Genomic DNA, 14857 nt, shown 5'->3' on the forward strand with positions numbered 1-14857 from the left:
TGGACGCCATGTTGAATCCTCCCCACAGAGTTTGAGTTCTCTCTTCTCTGTGGATTTAGGGGGTTTTACTCTCCTGGTTTTTCTATCTATCTGACCACTCCTCAGTCTTTTCTGCCGGATCTTCACCCAGGCCACACCCTCTCAGGCTACAAAATAAATATAAGCTGATTTGGGGGTGGGGGAAGAGGACGAACACCTTTTAAAGTTGTTCCATTAGACCTTGTACGTTTGTCCGGGCTCTGTCCTGGGCTCTCTTTCTCCTTCTATAGTTTCACTTGAATTTAATTGTCAACTCTATGCTGATGATTCTCAAATCTACCTCTCTTGCTCCAATCTCTGCTGATTATCACACCTCTAACTGTCCTTCCCACGTCTCAAACTGGATGTCCAGTAGACAGCTTAAGCTCAACAGGAACAAAACTGCTCTCATCTTTATCCCCAAATGCTTCTCCCCTCCAAATCCTACTGTTACTGCTGAGGGCCACCACCCTCCCAGTCACCCAGGCTTGCGGGATAGGTATCACTTTTGATTCCCCAAGCTCCCAACCCCCACCTTGAAGCTGTCTCCAAGGCCTGATTTTACTTTTATAATATACTATGGTCCTTTCTCTCCGTTGGCACTTCCACTTTCCTGTTTCAGACTCATCACTTTAAGCCTGGATTATACAGGTGGAAGGGTTCCTACTTCTGTCTAGTTTCTCCCCACTCCAATCCACCTTCCCTTTGGCCACCAAAGTGATTCTCCTAAACCCCAGGTCTGACCTTGTCATCCCCCAATTCCAGCAACTTCCTATCACCTCCAGGAACAAATACATCCTCTGGCTTGCAAAGTCTTTCATAAAACTCAGCCCTTTTCTACTTTTCCAGTCTTCTTATAACTTACTACTAGAAACATGCTCTTTTATCCTGTAACATTGGCCTCCTGGCTGTTCCTTACACAAGATATAGGGCATTTTCTTACTGTTCCTTAGGAATCTCTGACTCCTGACTTACCTGGCTTCAAGTCCCAGCTAAAACCCTACCTGTTATAGGAAATTTTTCCTGATCTCCCTTAATTTCTCCATTCTGTCTATTATTCTCTGTTTATCCTGGATGTAGCTTATGTATTTGTACGTTGTGCCCTCCCATTAGAATGGGAGGACCTTGAAAGTAGGCATTTAGCCAAGTGCCTGGCACATAGTAGGTGCTTAATAAATGGGTATTGATTGATTGGTTTTTGCTTTTTTTTGTATCCCCAATTCAGTGCTAGCACATAGTAGGTATCTCAACAAATTCCTGTTAACTGACCAAATGATGATCAGTTTTTGGTGAGAAGCATACATATATGTGTCAGAACTAAGTTGAGAAAAGCCCTTTTAACATGGTTTTTACAAGACCCAGGAAACTCTCTTAAAATGAATATCTGCATGCTTTATTGCTCTCTTCATTGCACTGGACCTCCAAGGTAGAATGGAGTTCTTCATTTCTGTCTTTGTACTGAGTGCCTGGAACATAGTAGGTGCTTAGTAAGTTCTCTTTGAGTTGCCTTGTATTATTAACCTGGGGCAAACCTAAATGGCCAATTGTTATGGGCCAGAACTTGAAACAAGGATTCTTACAAGGTACTAAGTGGAATTGATGAGACAATAAATTCAGTATGATTGATTTAATCCTACAACAAGTAATGGTTTCCTAATGATATGATTGGTTTATACTTAGTGTGGAGCATATAAGCTAGGCGCCTCAGCCAGGTTCATTCAGGGGCAGAAGACAAGTGGACTGGAGGCTGAAGAACAAGTTCTTGGACTCAGATTCATCCATCCCATCTCACACCACCTTGGTGGCAGGCTGTTCTCTTAGTTTCTCCACTGAGACCAAGACTCTGGAAGGCCCCTAAGAAAGCTAACTGGGCCCCAAGAAAGGAGACAAGGCTTTGAAAGAGACAATAAAAGATTTGGACCTTAATCCCTGGCTGCTCTTGTGGTGATTTACTGAACTGAAAAGAAGGCTGCTCCCAGAGATCCCCAGGAAAACTGAACCAAGAACATTACAGACAATAATTGTGGCATCACGGTTGTGTAGGATTTTAAAGTCCTCTAAAATCTAAAGCATTTTACATGCATTATTGATTCATAAATGTAAAAGGAACCCTAAAGGACATTTTACAAATGAGAAAGCTGAGGTCAACTTCCATCAAAGTTCTAAGGTCAGAGTTAGAACAGAGAGGCAGAGGGCCAGAATGCAGGCCTTTTGTCTTAGCACCAGCCTTCTTTCCACTGGGTGACACTGCCTCAAATATCTGATCTCACATGACCCTTCCCATAGCAACAATAGGTGCTGTTCTTGTCCTCAGTTTATAAATGAGGAAACCGAGGTGTCCAACATCATGTGGCCAGTGTCTGAGGCAGTATTCAAACCCAGGCCATTACTGGCTTTCAGTTCCAAGCTCTTATCAGCCACACTTTCCCACATCTTTGATGAGAGTGTATGTGTAACATGCCATATTGGTCTGAATAGGGACCATCCTTTAAAATGAACAATCTTTGGAAATAATAAAAAGATGACTACTGAAAAAGAATTACCCAGAATTACTGCAGAAACACCTCACCTCAACTCATCTCCATCTCCAATCCCCAGATCTAATTGGGAGAAAATTGTATTAGCCTGTGTAGCCATGGATAGAGCCACAGGTCTGGAATCAAGAAGACCCGAATTCAAATGTCACTTCAGACACTTGCTAGGCAAGTCACTTACCTTAAAGTTTGCCTCAGTTTCTGTATCTATCAAGTGATCTTGGGAAGGAAATGGTAAACCACTCCAGGATCTCAGCTAAGAAAAATCCAAATGGAGTATATGCGATCAAAATGACTGAACATCTGGGTAATGAATTTTAGAAAGAGCATGAATAATTTGGAGGGCATCCACGGGAGGGCAACAAGGTTGAAAAGAGCCTTGAGTTCATGCTAAATGAGGATGGGTCAAAAGAAAGGAGGAAGTTTCTCATGGTGAAGACTCAGAAAAGGATGCAACAAGGATCTTTATGTATCTGGAATCTGCAATGTAGGATTAGCCCCTGCCCCAGAAGGCAGAAGCCCTAGTAGTGGGTGCAAATTGAAGAAAGGCTAATTTAGGCTTTGATGCAAAAGGGAAAACTTCCTGACTATATGAGCTGTCAGCTAAGAATGCACGGTGCTGCTTCTTTGGACATTGTCAAATAAAAGACTGGAGTCTAATCCAAACCTGCATCTCTGAAATCTTGGGAGGCTTTCTGGGGCTCTTACTTCCCCACCTCCCCCCAACCCCAGCCTTTGCTACAAAATTGGTGAGTTGTAGACCCAGAGACCAGGACAAGGAGAGAATACTTCTCCTTTTCTAAACCTGAGGGATGATTCTTCCAGGACCTCAATGTTCTTCAAGGTATAGGGACATTCCCTCGGCCTGTTGCTTTCTGAAACTAGATTCTCTTATCAGCAGTTTCTACTCTATCCCCAACCCAGTCTTTGGCCATGGTTTTACTTTTGAAGTCAATGACAAGTCAGTAGGCACTTGTTAATGTTCCTCTACTAGTGACACTAGAAGAATTAAAACCGAGTCCCTGCCTGCCCTCAAGGAGCTGATACTCTTCTTGTTATTCAGTCATTTTTCAGTCACATCTCACTCTTCATGACCCCATTTAGGGATTTCTTGGCAAAGATGCTGTAGAAAACTGAGGCAGACAGAGTCAGAATCTTGCAGCTAATAAATGTCTGAGCCACTGGATTTGGGTCTTCATTCCAGGAGGCCCTCTACCCACTGTACCAGCTAGCTGCCAAAATTCACTTATACACGATTCCTATCTGTTTCTATAAAACTCAATAAAAAGAGTTGGGTTCATTTCCATCTCTGACATAAATTGAAAATGTGACACTCAGAAGGCACTGAACCGTTTGGGGCCTTGGGCAACATTCTAAGACTATAATCAGGTGGCAGAACAGGTACTGATCTGTATTCATAAAATAGGCTTCCCTGAAGTTCACAGAGGTCTGGAGGAAGTGAATGAATGAACAATTAGAATGGGTGAGGTGACTAGAAGGGGATGTGTTAAGCTTCGGAATGAAGGCACTTTAGAATATGCTTTTGATAGGGTTAATATAGGGGTCTTCAGCTCCGAGAGCAACAAGGAGGAGAAGGCAGGCTGTGGGGGACACCTTCAGAGAGCTTTTCCAACTCTGCCAGAAATTCAGAACTGAGAATGGCCTTAGAGGCTAAGTAGTCAATTAGGTGGTGCAGTGGATAGAACCCTGAGCCTGTAATCAGGAAGACTCTGAGTTCAAATTTTAGCCAAGAGCTTTTCTAATGGAATCTAATAGAATCACTCCACTTTCAAACTGGTCCAGCAGACCTCTAATCACCTGTGCAGATCAAGACTTCAGAGTGGGTAAAGGAGCCCTAATGGGTGGGAGATGAGTCACTGCTCTGTGTAGATTTTCACTCTAAATTGGGAAAAACCTGAGCTAGTTCCAGTTTGCCTCCTGACAGTCATTTCAAAAAGATAGGAGGGTCTTCCCTCCTTGAACTTGTAGAATCTCAGAATTAGGATTCTCAGTGATTGTCTTTGTCCAATACACAACTGGACCAAAGGAAACAGTTCATTCCTTTATCATTTTTAGATGAGGTCAGAGATAGAATCCAGGGGGTTCCTTGAATTCTAAGGTAGCTAAGTGATACAGGGGGAGAGAGCACTAAATCTAGAGTCAGGAAGATCTGAATTCAAATTCTGCCTTAAGCCCTTTCTAGTTGTGTGATCCTGGGCAAATCACTTAAGACTCTGTCTCTCTGTTTCCTCATCTGTAAAATGGGAATAATAATAGCCAATAACTCTCCCAAGATCGGTTGTTTTTTTTTTTTTTGGGGGGGGGGGTTTGTTGTTGGGCTTTTTTGATCAAGGTTCAAATGATTTGTATGTAAATACAAAAGCATGTAAATGCTTTGCAAACTCTAAAGTATCAGATATACTATTAGCTAGCATTATTCTTGTCTGTTAGTCTGAACCCCCAGAGAAGATGGAGGGGGAGATTAATAATAACAGCAAAGAGATTCCTAGACATTAAGGTTTGAGGAGTACTGGGCCCATGCTCAGGATCTACAGAGGAAAAGGATCCCATATGCCATGCGGATCAATGCCTGCATTTTAGAGCCGAGGAAACTGAGGTACTCGTGTCAAGGCAGGGCTCAATCAGGTGGCCAGCATCAGAGACAAACTCTGAACTCACATCCTTTGATACCCCAAAAGCCTCCCTCCTCCCCTCGCCCAATCAGGCTGCCTTCCTAACTCATTTGGTTCTCATTACAAACCTTTAAGGCAAGTATTACTAATTATATTCTGGAGATGGTAATCAAAGAGTCCTTGGCTACCACAGAGTCCAACCCTACCTCAGTTTAGAAATGAGGCCCAGAGTCATCCAGAGTCACCCATGGAGTAAGGATCTGAGGGCTCCAAGCCCCGCTCCTGACCCAATGGCACCAGCTCCCGATTTAATTGTCCACCATGGTGTATCATCCTTATATGAGTTTAGGAGCCATACCTTTTCCCACAATCCCTGCCGGCCCTCCCACAAGGTTAGCTCTCAGTAAATATTTGTTGATTGAATACATTGAATGAATATCTCTATTGACCTTAATTATGGTGAAGTCAATAATTGTACAGACAAAAACCTCCCTGGGTGAGTTCAGAGATCAGAATATGCTCACCCAAGTGGAAAAGATTCTTAATGAAAGGGATTTTTTTTTCCTTTTCTATCAGGCTGCAAAGTTGACCTTGCATACCCCATCCCTCTTCAGGTATTGCAGACCTAAACTTTTATTGAAGTTGGAGGGGGCTCTAGTTTTCAATTCAAAGCCACCAGCACAGATTAAGTATCTACTGTGTACAAGACACTGTATTGGTTCTGGAGATACAAAGACAAAAAGATAGATAATCTGTCCGGAGGAGTTCATTACAGCCTACCTGCAGGATACAACATAGACAACAGAAAAAATAGTGTTCAGGAAGGAGGGAGGATCAGCAAAGAGGGGAGGCTTCCTGGAGGAGGTGGCATCTGGAGCGAACCCTGAAGGACACTAAGGATTCTAAAAGGCCAGGTAGCCAGGGGGCATGTACAAAGTCAGAGGCAGGAGATGGGGACACTGCATTTATAGAACAAGGAGAACATTCTGCTAGAAACGTAGAAGGGGAGGCGATGTAAAAGAAGTCAGACTGTGAAAAGCTTTAAATGCCAGGCTGAGGAGTTTGCATTGTATGGCAAATGGGAGCCACCAAAGGTTCTTGAGGGGAGAGTGACCTGATCAAGTTTCCCCTGCTCTAGAGAAGGTTATTTTTGTCACTGAGGCTGGACTATAGCAGAGATGTCAAACAGTCTCCCAGCAAAATGTGTCCTGAACCAGACTGAAATGTAATTAGGAAATGTTTAACAAAATAAATAAAAATACAAACCAAGACAGATAATATTCATTTGTGGTTTTCACAGCCAGCAGGAACCCGTTTCTATTTGAATTCTACACCATTGGGTAAAAGAAAGGAGAGATTTATGGGGAGGAGAAGGATTAAGAGGCTTTGCTCCAGTTCAGGTGTGAACAGAGCCTGGCCAGGGAGGTGGCTGGGGGTGGTGAGAACTAGGACCTTACTGGTCCCCAGGAAAAGGAGAGAAAATGATAGGGGGAGAGTGAAAGGGATCCCCCAGGGCAGAGGGTGGAGATTCGCTGCAGACCCGAGGCTGGGCTTAATCTCTACCTGTATTTTCCTGTTCAGCCTGTGTAGTCTCTGGGTCCTTCCCTTCCGGTACCACTTCTCCCAAATCAGAGTGCCTGAAACAGTTTGAAAAGAAAATCGAATAGAGATCATGAGGGAGGGTCCTGGGACCTAGGAAATCTTCCCATCTAAAGAGAGGGGAATGAGCTGAACAGAGGGAACATCATGGATTGGGAGCCTTTGAGAATCAAGCATCCCAGCAGGTGGTGACGGGAGGAGAATCAATGGAGAGAATACAGGGGCTAGAGGCAGGGAGACCGGAGTTCAAATCCAGCCTCAGACACTTACCAGGTAATTTAACCCATGTCTGCCTCAGTTTCCTTATTTGTAAAATGGGGGATAATAATAGCACCCATCTCACAGTTTTGTGAGGTCAAAATAAGATAATATTTGTAAAGTGCTTTGCAAAACAGTGTTGTATAAATTTTAGATATGATTACTGTCTTGGGCAAGCCCCTACCTTTGTCTGGACCTCATTTTCCTCATCTATTAAAGGGGGAGGGGGGACTTGGATTCTATGACCTCAAAGGTGCCTTCTTGGGAAAAAATCTATGAACTTACTAGTATGAATCACAAACTCTCCCCTCCCTCCCTCCCTCCCTCCCTCTCTCTTCTCTCTCTCTCTCTCTCTCTCCTCTCTCTCTCTCTCACTTACATACTCCTTCTGGGTTAGTGTTAAAAAGAAAAGAAAATTATTGTACTTTACTCCCAGCCATTGACATTAATATGTAGCAATCTGCACAGCTGTATTCGGAGGATTAAATATAGAAGGCACTGTGGAAATGATATTTTCAGTAGTATATGAGAAAGGTTTTACATAAATGTGAAAAATGCAATGAAAGTCATTTAAAAAGAGGCATGTAGAAAATAAAGATGATTGGATGAATTTTGGTCATGATGCAGTCCATCCAGGGAAAATGAAAAAGAGGATTAGTGACCAAGCCCTATTTTATGAGGTCAGGGGAGAACAGATGTTTGCCTACTAGGGTAGAACCTATAGACAGAGAAGGGGTTAGATGTTCAAAATGGCGACTAAGAGGATCAACAAGACTTAGAAGCTAATTGATAAGGGGGCGACTGGGAAGATGGTGGTACCTACCATATATCTATGTGTGTATACCCATATACATACATACATATTTCACAAGGAGGTCTCCAAGACATCTCTCCATGGTTTTTGGGTGGCAAATGTTGGTCTCAGCCTCATGGTTTAATTTATATATACTTAAATAAAATAAGTTATAAATGATCACACGTAAATATATAAATATACTATCTAATGTATAAAGTAAACAAATATATTTATATATACATGTGTGTATATGTTTGTGTGTATAATATACAATAGAGGATGTTCAGGAATCTTCTGCCTAGTGCTGTTAAAATAAGCTGGAGAGCTCATCCAATAAAAGGAGTAAGGAAATAGAGAGAGAAGGGTCGAGGGTTTAGGACACAGCCTCAGGGGATGCCCACATTTAAAAGGGTGGAAAGGGAAGAATGATCCAGCAAAGACAGAATCTAACCAAACCATGAAACTGCAAAACTGTTTTTAGAATAAATATCTTTAAGTTGGAAGATGTCACTGTGACTCTGCAATCCCCTCCCCATTTAAGAAAAACAAGCAAACAAAAAACTGCTGGAAAGTGGGAAATTATGTGCATTTGAGACCGTGGAGATCTTGGAGGCCTTCTGTCATGAAGGAAAATAAGAAATGGCCCCTGAGTTGTGGAATGTTTGCTGTATCACTTCTAAGCTTCACATCTGTACAGAGAAGAGATTCTAAAAGGGACCCTTAATTTGCTGGTCTAGAGCTCTTCCTATGAAGCTGGATGAAAGAAGTGTGGTATAATGGACAGAGAACTGGTTTTGAGGGTCAAGAAAACCTGGCTTCAAATCATGTCCTCTCTCAGTGCTCTTGTTAACTTTCTAAGTTTCTAGAGGAACAGCAAAATAACTGAATATCTTCATTCCTGGAGGGAGCTTTCTTACCTAGAAGGGCTCCAAAGTAATAAAATCACAGGGCCATATAGATTTTGTATAAAATCAGGGGTCTTCTATATTAATACTAGGGCTATCTCAAAGGGATATTCTGAAGCTAGAACAAGACAATGTTGGAAATAACTTTGAATGATAAAAAGTGTTTGGAAAATTAAAAGAGTTGTTTGACTCAAACTGATGTTGTGACTAATGATATCAGCAAAGCATCTTTGCATTTATTGTCCCTCCCGTGCAAATTCTTAGTGATACAGTGATACAGGCATACAACTCTCCTCTTCAAGAGAGCATCAAAGGATGAAATAGGTCCATTGTATTCAAAAGATCTTTGTAAGCTATAAAGGATGTGATAAAGGAAACTCTCTGGTAGAGTGAAGAGACCTTGACAGGAGAGAATTCAAGAAATCAAGTCTTGTCTTAGACATTATTCCTCTTGTGATGCAAAGTAAGTCATTAAACATCTGTGGGCCTAAATATTTCATCTGTAAAATGGGCATAATTGTACCTCACAATGTTGTTGTGAGGCTCCAATGAGATGGAGTACCAACTGCCCACAACTGTTTAAATGCCATCAGTTATCAGTGGGAGCAGCCATCACCCACTGATGTAGATATAATAGGCATACATTATATTTACAATTGATGTGAGCAATTGTTGGTCTTGCCACCATTTGGACACAATATAATACTACTGGCAGGAGGTATTAAAAGCTTTTCCTGCCCCCTTCACTTTGTCCTCTTGGCTCATGTTTTTGGTCACTATCACAGATTTTCAGATCGATCTAATCAATATTGTCTCCACAACAAGAACTCATGACCCTATGGAGATATCCAAGATGGCAGTGGGATGTGGAAGGAGAAATGGGCCAGAGTCCTCAGTCCTAATCCTACTCCACATTTGACTAAACTGTGACGCCATAGGCAAAGGGTATAATCTCTCTGGAACCTGTTTCCACATCTTCAAGAAAAACAGGTTGGAACATCACTAAATGATGTCAAAGACCCTTCTAGGATGAACATTTTATGATTCGACTTTGCGCATGGTATATGCTTGATCAAAATTTGTTGCAAAGAAGTGGATGTTTTGTATAAAATCAGGGGTCTTCTATAGTAATACTAGGGCTATCTCAAAGGGATATCATGAAGCTAGAACAAGACAATGATGGAAACAACTTTGAATGATAAAAAGTGTTTGGAAAATTAAAAGAGTTGTTTGACTCAAATTGATGTTGTGACTAATGATATCAGCAAAGCATCTTTGCATTTATTGTCCCTCCTGTACAAATTCTTCCTTCTTCCTTATGGAGTCCTTGGCTACACCCAAGATACAGTGCAAACAGCAATTTCTTTGGAAAGAATGTGTGCCAGTTCCCCCGGATATAGAACTTTCTCCTGAAAGATTACTTTGTATAGTTAACTCTCTATGTAGCTTCTCTCTGTCACTGTCTCTCATATAGATAGATAGATAGATAGATATATACATATATATACTTTCATAAAACATTCATATATATATATATATAAAGAGAAAAAGAGGAAGTAAAGGACACAGAGAGAAAACATAGGCAGAAGGGAGGGAGAGATATAGAGGAAGAGAGGATGGGAAAGAAAGAGGGAAGGAGGAAGGAGACATAGAGATGAAGAAGGGGGATACTACATGTTATCTCTCCCAAAGGAATGTAAATCCTTGAGGAAGGAACTGATTTTTGTTTGTTAGTGTTTTCTTTTCTTTGCATTCTCTCTGTTTAGTACAGTGTCTGGCACTCAGTAAATAATGAATACTGCTCATTGGTTGATGGATTGTAGGGGAAAATCAAGTCAATAAGTATTCATTAAGCACCTATTTTGAGCCAGGCACAGTGCTAAGCCTCAAGTACAAAGAAAGGCAAAAGAATCTCTGATCTCCAGGAGCTTCTAGTCTAATGGGGGAAATGACTATATAGGATAATCAATAAAAGGAAGACATTGGATTTGAAGCTGAGGGACCTGAGTTTGAATCTTTCCTTCATTTAAGCTCATATCCATGGCACTCTATCATTCTATTCACTGCACTCCAGGTATGGTCATAATAAGTCATACATTAATGCTCTGTATAATTACAAATAAGTAGGGCAATGTTAAGGATGTATCTTGCTTTTGTACTATATAGTAATTTTTCAAATTATCTGTGATCGAGTGTAATCCATTATATTAGCCTCCTAGGACTGGAGTTTGAAAAGAGGTCTTAGAGATTATCTAAGTCTTCAGACTCATTCCAGCTATGTGATCCTGGACAAATCATTTAACCGTGTTTATCTCAGTTTCCTCATCTGTCAAATGAGTTGGAGAAGGAAATGACAAACCATTCTGGTATATTCTTTGCCAAGAAAACCCCAAATGAGGGCCACAAAAATTAAGATTTGATGGAGACAACAACAAACCTGAGACACTTACTTGCTATATGACTTTGGCTAAGTTATTTCTGTCTGCCTCAGATTAGATTATCTCTAATATGAGGATAATAATAACATCACCCACCCCATTCCAAAGTAGATTGTAAGGCTCAAAGGAGATATTTTTAAAGCACTTTTGCAAAATATACAGTGATATGTGAATACTTGTTGTTCAGTTTTTTCTGACTCTTGCTAACTCTGCTTGGGGTTTTCTTGATAAAGATACTGGATTGATTTGCCAGTTCCTTCTCTAGCTTTTTTGACAGATGAGGAAACTGAGGCAAACAGGGTGGGGTGACTTGCCCAGGATCATACAGCTAGAAAGTATCTGAGATTGGATTTGAACTTGTGTCCTGACTCTGTCAGTACTCTATCCACTTGTACCATTATAGCTACTCCATGTAACTACTCGATACTATTATTATTAATTGAAAATGTGAAGAAATAACATTTCTCTCATTTAAAAGTCTTTTGAGACTTGTCTCCTTAGATGGCTAATTTTAAGGAGTGAACAACTGCCTGCCATTACTGGGTCTGTATCCTATGGAAATCATAAAAGAGGGAAAAGGACCTACATGAGCAAAAATGTTTGTAGCAGCTCTTTTTTTTGTGGTAGCAAAGAACTGGAAAATGAGTAGATGCACATCAGCTGAGGAATGGCTCTATAAAAAAATTTGAGAAAGTCCTGGAAAATTTTACATGAACTGATGCTGAGTGAAACAAGTAAAGGAATACATTGTACATGATAACAGCAAGACTGTGCAATGATCAATGATGAAAGATTTAGTTCTTTTCTCAATGGCTCAGTGATCCAAAGCAATCCCAATAGACTTTGGACAACAAATCCAAATAGACTTTGGAAACTGCATCCAGAAAAAGAACTAAGGAAATTGAATGTAAATCAACTATGCTATGTTCAGGAAAAAAAAAAAAAAAAAAAAAGAGTGAACACTGCCCCACTCTGAACAGAGATAACCTCTCCTCTGATGTAGAGCCTTGCCTTTTCTGACCCCATGAAGTAATTAAATTAGCATATTGACTCTTCCACCCCACTATGGTCTCCTCTTTCTTCATCCCCTGAAGGAAAAGAACTAGGACATACTCTCCTCCAGCCAGAATTCTGACATGCATATTGATCAGTGAGAAGAGACCCATTTCAATCTTTGGGTGAAAAAATTCAGGAAGGAACTATTGTTTGGGAATATTAGTCTTAAACTGTACTTGAGCATATTAAGACCTTTTTATTTGTTCAAATTGTCTTGGGGGTAGAGAGGACATGTGAGAACTATATCCTTTCTGTGTCTCTATGTATGTGTGTCTCCCCTTAGGTTTCTTCTGTCTTTTCTGTCTGTGTCTCTCTGTGTCTCTTTCTCTGTTTCTCTTCTACCTCTCTGTCTCTGTTGGCTAGAAATGACTTGGGTCTAAAATAATGACAAATTAATGTAGATTATTTCTAATAGACTTGGGTCATCCTGTTTGTATTTTTTTTTTCTCCTTCAACATCAAGAATGGATGGAGAAAAATTCTGGGAAGATGGTGAACTAAATCAGAAAATTTCAAGCTCTCCATATTTCCTCGCCAAATAAAACAAATTCATGACTCAGGGTGAACATAAACTCGTGAAAAATCAAGAAGAATTGGGGCTAAAGAGGAGTCTTTCTGATATAACCTAAGAAGATAAAAAAACAGACCTCAGGCCAGGGATTAGCCAGTACAAGTACCACCAGGCTAGCTCCACAGAAACACCACATCAGAAATTCTGGAGGCTAGGTGGGTTTGGCTGGACCCTCAGCAAGAACCAATTAGGAACAAAAGGCCTAGATGTATTGCAGAGCTACAGCCCTGGGCTAGAAGGAACCAGTACACCCAGTGAGTGTAGAGGTTGTGGAGCAGGCTGCTGGCTACCAGTACTTGGAGGATGGAGTTCTTGGTTTTGGGTTCCAGGTCAGCAGAGTTGAAATAAAGTTAAAAGCACTATCCCCCCACCCCATGATTAGAGATGTTTATATTAATACTTCTCATTTAAAAAAAGAAGAAAGAATTCAATCATAGAAACATGCTATGGGGACAGGAAAATCTTGGATTCATCTTCAGAGGACTGAAATCCCAAAAAAGGCTGCTTCTACTCCAAAAAATAACCTTAAATGGCTACCTGCCCAGAGAGAATTTATAGAAGAATTCAAAAAAGAATTTAAAAATAAAATGAGAGACAGTGAGGAAAAACTAAAAAAAAAATCATCAAAGAAAAATAAGAAGATTATGAAAAAAAAGTTAACCAACTAGAAAAGGAGATACAATCTTAAAGAGGAAAATAAGTCTTTGAGAATTAGAATTGAGCAAAAAGAAGCCAGTGAAGCTGTAAGAGACAAAGAAATAACAAAACAGAATATAAATAATGAAAAAAACAAACAATGTGAAACATCTTACAAGAAACACAACATATCTGGAGAATAGATCGAGAAAATATAAGAATAATTGGACAACCTGAAAGCTGTGACCAAAAAAAGAACCTTGACACAATAATGCAAGAAATAATCCAAAAAAATTGTCCCGGAGTGATAGAACTTGAGGGAAAAGTAGAAATAGGAAAAAAATCCATCGATCACCACTCAAAGAGATACTTTATGGAAAATACATAGGAATATTATTGCCAAATTTCAAAACTCCCAGATCAAAGAGAAAATTTTTTAAGGAACAAGAAAAAAGAATTCAAATATACTGGAGCTATAAATAAAATTGTATAGGATTTATTAGAAGCTATAATAAAAGACTCCAGGTCCTGAAATCATATATATCAGCAATCAAAACAACTAGGCCTGTGTCCAAAAAGATGATATCCAGCAAAGTATCCATAATAATCAATGAAAAAAACTGGACATTCAACAAACTTGCAGATTTTCAGGATTTTGTTTTTCAACTAAACCTGAACTCAATAGTAAATTTAACACTAAAGAACCAAAATCAAAGATCAGAAAACAAATGGACAAACTATTTTTTTAACCTGGAAATATACTACTATATATTTAAGATTGACATCAATAATTGGGTAGCTCAAAAGAAAGATTGGGGCAGTTAAAGTAAAAATAGTTATTATGTTATACAAGTGAGGTACAAAGGAAGAACAGACATAGAAGTATTAGAAGCGGAAGGAGGACTCGTAGTTCTGAAAACCTACTCACATTGGAAATAGATTAAATAGGCAAAATTCTATATATACCATGAAAAGTATTACACCCTACAAAATCTATAAAGAAATAAAGGAGGAGGGATGGACCGGGGGAGGGAGGGAAGGAGGAAGTAAAGGGTGGAAGAAGAAGACGAAGAAGGGATCCATGGATGAAGGGGTTAAGTAATAGCAAGGCAAATTAAGGAGCAAAATTAAAGCAAAGAGTCATCAGAGATAGGAAAAATGTTGTTGGGGAGGGGACAGGGAGGTGTGTGTATGTATAAATAAATGTATACATAAATATATCCTTGCTTAACTATAGCCTGTTTGGGGGAGGTGGAGGAAGGCATGAAAAGGGAAAAAAGGAATAAAGTAAAAAAAAAATTGCAAAACAGAGAATAAAAGAACAACTTACAAGGAAGTAAAAAAAAGATGGAAACTCATGAATAGAATTTTTTCTACCATTATATATCCTTTCTTGAACTGGTAATTTATTGTT

At 39.9% G+C, this 14857-nt stretch overlaps 1 protein-coding gene across 8 annotated transcripts in view; it reads right to left on the bottom strand.

Annotated features, from left to right (window-relative positions):
- Window positions 1-14857, bottom strand: part of URGCP (upregulator of cell proliferation) — a 66668-nt gene that overhangs the window by 12454 nt on the left and 39357 nt on the right. For 7 of the 8 annotated variants that reach the window (XM_051974524.1, XM_051974522.1, XM_051974525.1 and 4 more), the window contains one exon: window positions 6749-6822. The exons of the other annotated variant lie outside the window; for it this stretch is intronic. In XM_051974524.1, coding sequence (XP_051830484.1) covers window positions 6749-6822 — 74 coding nt within the window. The remainder of the gene's footprint in view (window positions 1-6748; window positions 6823-14857) is intronic. 8 annotated transcript variants of the gene reach the window in all.

Source organism: Antechinus flavipes, chromosome 2 (genome assembly GCF_016432865.1).
Source record: "Antechinus flavipes isolate AdamAnt ecotype Samford, QLD, Australia chromosome 2, AdamAnt_v2, whole genome shotgun sequence".
Lineage (NCBI taxonomy): Eukaryota > Metazoa > Chordata > Mammalia > Dasyuromorphia > Dasyuridae > Antechinus > Antechinus flavipes.